The 8,244-nt window shown below is 36.8% G+C and overlaps 1 protein-coding gene across 1 annotated transcript in view; it reads left to right on the top strand.

The window, feature by feature from the left end:
* The window catches only part of LOC107294989 (histone-arginine methyltransferase CARM1), a 41,498-nt gene extending 33,576 nt beyond the window's left edge, over nt 1-7,922 (top strand). The window contains exons 9-13 of the mRNA XM_029285747.1: nt 4,061-4,146; nt 4,790-4,879; nt 5,463-5,600; nt 7,057-7,146; nt 7,659-7,922. Coding sequence (XP_029141580.1) covers nt 4,061-4,146; nt 4,790-4,879; nt 5,463-5,600; nt 7,057-7,146; nt 7,659-7,668 — 414 coding nt within the window. The 3' untranslated portion in view covers nt 7,669-7,922. The remainder of the gene's footprint in view (nt 1-4,060; nt 4,147-4,789; nt 4,880-5,462; nt 5,601-7,056; nt 7,147-7,658) is intronic.
* The last annotated feature ends 322 nt before the right edge of the window (nt 7,923-8,244 follow it).

Here is an 8,244-nt window from a genome sequence, read left to right on the forward strand (position 1 = left end):
CATTTTGCTCTTTTACAGCTTATTAAAGTTAGCCTGTAATATCCTGTCTCAGGCCTTCGTTACGATTAAACTCAAACTCTATATTGTGTCCTTACTCTTCATACTTTTTTCCCTTTTTTGTATAGAGGTAGACCTCAGTTAACAAACACTTGGTCAACAACTGCTTGAAGACACAAAGACGCTGAACAAGTGGTACAGGTAGTCCTCGACTTACAACAGTTCATTGTGACCATACAAAGTTATAATAGCACTGAAAAAAGTGACTAATGAGACCATTTTTCACAGTTATAACCGTTGTAGCATCCTCATAGTCACGTGATTTACATTCAGATGCTTGATAACCGATTCATATTTATGATGGTTGCAGTGCCCCGGGGTCATGTGATCACCTTTTGCGGCCTTCTGACAAGCAAAGTCAACGGGGAAGCCAGATTCAGTTAACAACTATGTTACTAACTTAACAACTGCAGTGATTCACTTAGCAACTGTGGCAAGAAAAAACCATAAAATGAGGCAAAACTCACTTAACAAATTTCTCACTCAGCAACATAAATTTGGGGCTCAATTGTGATCATAAGTCAAGGACCATCTGTACTTATGATTGATCCTGAAAGTTCTGGCCATTCCAGGGCCCCCAGGGTCATGGGTGATTTGTAACTGGCTTACACTTATGACAGTTGCAAGATCCCGTTTCATGTGGTCACCATTTGTGATCTTTCCTGCCAGCTTCCCACCAGCAAAGTCAATGGGGAAGCTGGCAGAGAAGCTTGCAAGTCACCCTGGTAAGTCACTCACACTCCTGCAATCTTTTCCTGTGGGGTCTGACTATGGAGTACGAGAGCCTAGGGGTCTCATACATCATAGTGCAGTGGTGGCGAACCTATGGCACGGGTGCCAGAGGCGGCAATCAGAGCCCTCTCTGTGGGCACGCGCACCGTCCCCCCCAGTCCTAGGCCTTCAGCTGGGTTTTATAAAATCTTTTCGCTTTAGGCCTCTGCCGCTGTGTAAAAAAAAAGGTTCAATCAATCAGTCAATTTCAACTTCTCGTGGGGAAAAAAAAGATCTTGCAAAGTTGGAATTGATTGATTGAACTTTTTAGTCCCACCCAGTCTGCCGTTACCACTGCAGCCACACCCACCCAATGGGCCATGCCCACCTGGCACTCGACGATGCATAAGTGGATTTTGGGTTGCAGTTTGGGCACTCGGTCTCTAAAAGGTTCGCCATCACTGTCATAGTGCATGTACATGCCGGCAACATCTTCCCCAGCCTGGCCATTCCCCACCATCCTTACGCACCTTCTCCAATCTGACAGTCGCACTTACTTGCCCGTTGGCCTCCTTGCAAGCCAACTAAAACTTAAGACTTCCTTCCAGCCACGCTTTTGACTTTGCCTGGTGGAAGCTTGCAGGAAATTGAAGGGAGATGTCAACCTCCAGGTCGAATATCCAAATAAAAGTCCACGATTAGTGTTATTTCTTAAAAGCTAACTGGTTTACTGAATACATGGTCTGGTATAGGCGAAGGAAAACTAACTCTAAAATCCCAAGGCATTAAATCAAAACCTATAACAATGACATTCCCAGCCAAACCCCCCAGATGTCAACGTAGCTCATGTAAACAGGTTCTCTTTGTTATGGGAACCATCTGCTATCTTCTTCACACCTGCTAGAATGTCCTTGAAAGGTTTCCAAACAGCCATCTGTCAGCAAACTTCCAAAGAACTGGAGAGGTTTTATTTTTCTAACTAACCCAATCAAAAACATCCTCTCCCCCCCCCTTACTCTAATGGCAAGATGAAAACAAAGAGGCACATAGCTGCCAAATTTTTACTCTTGACAGGAGATCCTTGCTTATTGACCCACAATCCTTGCTTAAGGAAGGCAAGGGGTGCTAGGATTGTCATTACTAAGTGATGTAGTCACATGATGTCCTGTTTTGCAACCGTGTTGCTTAACAATGGGAATTCCAGTCCCGATTATTGTCATGACCTGAGGACTGTATATTTCCAATCCAAAATATCCAAAATAAGAAAAGAAATGGTATCCCATGAACAGTTAGTTAGTTCATGTCATTGCTATTTTTCTAGTTGAAATCAGTATACCTCCAAACAGATTTTCCAGTTGTAACAAGAGAAAAATTATTTTATCTATCTCCCTTAGTGAAATGATTTATGGTGATATTGTACTCGCAGAAAATAAAGGAAAATATTTAGAATGATACTTAGCATCCATTTCTGGGTGTATAAATATGTCTTGAAGTAGAGCACGGCCAGTTCTTTTTAAAAATGCATAGAAATGGCATCAGAAGTACTCATTTTTAAATTGATTTACTTACTTATGCTAAACTGATGAATATATATAAAACAGCCTTAAAGGATCAATATGTAACATGCATTTTTTTATATAATAAAGCGAAAAGGAGTCTGGAAATTACGTTATAAACAAAAGAACTCCAAAACCTTTAACCGTATTGCTAATCTCCTTTGCTTCTTAGTTAATTTTTTTTCCACAGGCCCAGACAATAGTGAGAGTATGGGTTATTTGATTGCTTGAAAATATTCAACAGTGAGAAATATTGCTAATTTTTTAAAAGTTGTAATTTATGATCATCTGATCCAAAGTAATGAGAAGTCTATAATTTATTGTTGAAATGAATTTAGAGGATTTTATTTGGATAGGAAGAGTTTATGTAGAACATGTTTATGAATATGATTTTTAAGTGAAAGGCATAACAGGTTAATTTATGAAAATGTATATTCTTTATTCACTATATTTTCCAAAAACAGGAAAAAAATCAAGTGGAATTATGTAGGACTGTCTGGAGCTCTGGAGCTGCTATTTGTTTCTCTGCAATGTGCCCATTTCTATTATATAATAATAAATAGTTTTTGCCTCTTTTATACCTCAAGATTACTTTGACTAATCCCAAAAGCTTTACATGCTTGATAATTACCTAGATGGGTTATTACCTGAATGAGAGATTTGTAGGAAATATCAGAGCTGTAGGCTAGACTGGATTGTAAAAAAAAATAAAATAGAAATTGGCAGTAATAAATCACTTCCATGCTACTAAGAAAACAAAATGGATTTGCCAAAGAAGAAAACAGGAATTGAGTTTGACTTGGAGACTTTACATTTATTTTGGCTTCTTTATTGCAAATATGGGTTGGTGATATATACAAGGAAGGAATTCTCAAGTTTACCACCAGTTTGTTTCTTATACACGTGCACACCTCCACTAAGATGTTGCCTAGTCCCATTAGACACTAAAAATTTCACATGGAAATGCAAATATCTCATAAAAACTTGAGATTCTGTCTTAAAATCTTGTGAAAGATCATATGAAAACATTGATGTTTCACAAGCTCTGATTTTACAAGATTTCAATAAATTTATTTATTTTTATATTTAACATTGGGATTTCATATGAAAGTTATTAGACCTAGTTGTCAACCCTAGGAGAGCAGATATTTCTCCTTCTGTCTTGGCCATTTTTTACAGAGGCATAATTGAGTGTTTGAACAAACTGCATCACTATTTGGTTTGGTGGTAGCAGTGCCTCAGATAGAAGGTTCATAAAGAGAATAGTAAGGACAGCTGAGAAGATTATAGGAAGTTCGCTTCTCATTATTCAGGATACTGCTTACAAGCGCTATATGCTTAGAGCTCGAAGCATTGTTAAAGACCCCATACACCCACTTCACAGTCTGTTTCTGTTGCTCCCCTCTGGGAGGAGATTTTGAAGTATTTATAGTAGGACTACTAGATTCTGTAACAGCTTTGTTCCTTATGCCATCTTGTAAATTTGCAGGATTCTTTTTTCCCCCACCATGTATATGCATACATTTGAATTAGACTGTGATGTTTCTCTGTTTCATATGTGTATGGGGGGAATATGCATAATGGTATTTTTTTTGAGAGCTTAATGCAAAGAAATTTCATTTTAATATATGCCGAGTTAGTGTACATTTAAAGTGATAAAGTTTTTATTCTATTCTTCTATTCTATTCTACTCTAGATCATAATATGTGTCCTTTATTTTCCATTTTTATTTGCAGGACACATTTGACATTAGAATTTTGATGGCCCGGACTGTGAAATACACTGTTAGTTTTCTAGAAGCAGAAGAGGAAGATTTGCATAGGTAAGAGACTATCATTCTATTTCCCACCATTCCATTTTAAACCACTGTTTGTTGGTATAGTTTTCACTTTATTAGCAAGCTACTCACTGTAAGAATTGGACACAACTGAATGGAAGAAAAAAAATACTCTGCTAAAATAAACATAGTATTTAGAGTGGAAGGTAATTTAGTATAAAGTGACCCAACCCATGTGCATTGTCATTTCATTGTATGCCATCCAATTTAGGCAACTCTTAGATAATTGGATAAGAAAAGTTACAGCCACTCATTGCATTCTGATGTTGCTTCTAAAATGTGTTCTTGAAACACAGAATTTGGACTTGCAATGAGAGTACAAATGAACCTAGGAAATTTTTTATCTGTGAGTGTTGATGGCCTCAATTGAAATAAATTATTTTTCTTTGCCTTTGGGCTGCAGTCATTTTTTTTATTAAGGACTACATGGTGCTAAATTTAGTATATATGCTCAATAAATATTTCATCTAGAAAAGCTATTATTTTAGATACAATTCCTTGGATGAAAATCCATTTAATTTGATTTCTGATCAAATGTTTTTAAGGATGCCGATCTTCATGACACTTTCATATTTTTAATTGCGGTTTTCTAATTATGTTGTTAATCTTTTCTTATTTCCTTCTGTAGAGTGGAAATCCCCTTTGTGTTTCAAATGATGCAATCTGGATTAATTCACGGCTTGGCATTTTGGTTTGATGTGGCATTTGTTGGCTCAATGTATGTATTTTTTTTCCTTCTTTCCAATATTGATTGTGTTGGCCAAATCAAAAATAAAATACTAATTGAGTCTGTTTTAGAGAATATGGTGAATCAAAAACAAATCACATCCTGACTGGATCTAAGATGTCATCCCAGAAATTAGCACTTTATGAGACAGATGGGAGGAAAGGAAAGACGCCAAAGTCCATGGCAATAAAATAGACAAGGAATCTCGCTGCACCTTCAGGATTGACCAACATTATGGCAGCCTATGCTTTTGTAGGCAAAAGCTCCCATCTTCAGAAGCTTATACCCCAATAAAATTGGCTAGCCTTAAATGTGTTACCAGACTCTTAAGACTGTTTTGTCATTTTAGGGTATATTTATAGAGCATAAATCTTTCTGGGAACTCTTAACTTTTTCTATTAAGAGGAAATTCCTTAACTGTGCTATTATCTCTCTCTCCCTCTCTCTCCCTCCCTCCCTCCCTCTCTCTCTCTCTCTCTTTCTCTCTCTCTCTTGCTTTTTTTGAACATTCATAAAATTGCTGCACAGCAACTTTAATTTCCATTTCTTCTCCCATTGATTTTCTCATGTTAAGGGTAACAGTTTGGCTCTCCACTGCTCCAACCGAGCCTCTGACCCATTGGTATCAAGTTCGCTGCCTTTTCCAAACTCCTCTCTTTGCCAAAGAAGGGGAGACACTTTCAGGGGAGGTCTTATTTGTAGCAAACAAACGGTAAGCAGATTTCTTTCATGGTGCACACGACAGGTTAATGCTGTCCAGCTGTCTCACATAATGTCTTTTGTGGAGTAACTATTTTTAGTGGAATAACATTAGTTGTTTCCTGTTACTTTTAACACTGGCAGAACCAATAGAGATGTATTTTGGGCAGTATGATGTAGCAGCAGATGCATTTAGCTGGAAAAAACGCTAGCAGAACCTGCAAAAAAAAAGAGCTATTAATAAGAACCAGAATTTGCATATTAATACAGTACACTAGAGGTTAGTCATTATGGATGTCCAGAATCTCCAGTTTTTTGGGAGCTGGTGGGGCACATCTGAAGACATCTATGAGTGCTCTTGCCCAATGGTTGCCCGAAGGGATTTTGCCCATTCACAAAATGGCTGCCATGGAAGGTATAATCACTTCCAAAGAACTAGTGTTATTGTACTTTTTTAAAAATTTTCCACCTGAAAGATTAGTATGTTTTTCAATTGAATATTATAGCTTATATTAAAGGTAGAAAAAAATCTGAAGTGATTTATTTTGGTCTGATTTTTTTTTTACATCTCAAACACTTGGCTTTTTTAATAGGGGTGTGTAGACTTTCTGTATCCACTGTAGTATTCTGTCTTTCCATTTGGAATAGACCCCCAAGACCATTTCAGATATGGTTAAAATTCCAATCTTGTGACTGCAGGAGTGATGCACCAATCATAACTTTAAGGATGGATCATAAATCACTTTTTCTGAAGCTGCCATAACTTCAATTGTAGTTAAATAAACAGTTGTAAGTCAAGGACTTCTTCTACCAAAGGGAATTACTTGTAATAGTTCAGCTTTAGCTTAGAATTATTTACAACATTACTGTTAATATTATGCATTAATGATGTGTGAGCTCATTCTTCAAAAATTTGCTTCTGAAGAGTATCAAAAAATGCATTATGAAGACAAATGCAGCTACATTACTAATAAAAGATAATATTTGTAGCTCAGGGTCGAAATGAGGGGTCCTTGATGCTCTCTGAACTTGTTTTCTTGCAGACATTTCATTACCCAAACTAGGTAACATCATCAGTGCTAGTAAGGAGTGGGGTTTGCTGTCACTGATGATGTTACCTAGGTTGGGTAATGAAACATCTGCAAGTAAACAAGCAAGCTCAGAGAGCACCAAGGATCCCTCACAGCTACATTAATTCCTAAATTCAGTTTCTCTGTTTTTGCAATGACATAAACCCATGACAGAACCCAAATGTTTCTTTTGTATCTGCATTGGAAAACCCCCACTCCCAAATTCAGTACTGCTTAATAATATATTTTTACGAGAAAAAGTTCTGGAGAATGTGTACAAAACAGTAATTTCATTCTAGGATCAAATGATCAAAACAGTAGTATCGACCCATTTATTGTTCAACAAAGATTACATATCCAATTGCTTACATTATACTGTATTTCCTATTTATGATACAGGCAGAGTTATGACATCCAGATTGTTGCCATAGTGGATGAGACAGGCTTTAAATCAGGCAATGTGCTTGATTTAAAGAATCCATTCTTTAGGTAAGCAGCGCCTTGAGCTTTTATTCATAGTAATTGCTGCCTTGTAAAATGATTTTTATTTTAGAATTTATAAGTTAACATCTAATGCTGTCTCTTGTCAGGAAGAAGAAACATTGCTTGTTAGCACTGAACTTGTTAGCATTGAACCCAGAACATAAACCTTTGCTATCTATAAGTGACCACAGTGGGACTCTCACCCCACACCCCCACTTTTCAAATGTTCATACTTTGTTTCACCCACTCGGTTTGATGCAATGTTGGGTCCCCCTTAATTTCCAGTTTTCTCATAATGTCTTCATGTGTGATCAAAATTGTGAATGTGATGATATGGCCACGCTATGATACAAATTAGATTTATGGCCATGTGGTGATTTTAATGAAAACAAATGAAGGCATGTGGCTTTAATTATGTCATTGCATGCATCCAGATAGAGCTTTCATTGTGCAAATTCTGTCTGCCGAAACATCTTGTATGCATCATCCAACTTTTACTTTTTAAAACATCTTTATAGGTACGCTTAGATGTGATGAAACTAACCTGCTGGAAGAACAGCCAGGATTATAAACAAACCAAGGAGTCTATGAACAGTTAAATACAAGCATATTGGCATTGCTGCTTCTGTGAAATCTGTATGTACGTATTAAAAAAAAATATTTTCTACAAATTGTATAATATTTGTGAAAACTATTTTTTCAGATGTATATCTCCAGCCTTTAAACACATCTGTTTGGAACTGTAATCCACTGTAATGAATAAATGATACTTGGTTGACGTAGCACTTTTACTTTGAAATTTCTTATGGTGGAATCAGCAGGAGCAAGTAAATATGTAAAGGTATAAATTTGAAATGTTAGTCCCATGTTGCTTTTCGGGAATTATTCTGTTTGTCTATGGAGATTCTCAATCATCCAGCGCATGGTTGCCCCGAAGGTGCTTTTTTCAAAAGGCAGCTGGAATTGCTTGGGGTTTTTTTTCCTTTGAAAACATTTCACTTCCTGAATGAGAAGCAAAACATTTTCAAAGGAAAAACCAAGAAAGTCCAGTTGCCTTTTAGAAAAACCATCTTTGGGACAATTATTCTGTTTGTTCCAACTAAT

The sequence above is a fragment of the Protobothrops mucrosquamatus genome, unplaced genomic scaffold (genome assembly GCF_001527695.2).
Source record: "Protobothrops mucrosquamatus isolate PMUCROS unplaced genomic scaffold, P.Mucros_1.0 scaffold2176, whole genome shotgun sequence".
Lineage (NCBI taxonomy): Eukaryota > Metazoa > Chordata > Lepidosauria > Squamata > Viperidae > Protobothrops > Protobothrops mucrosquamatus.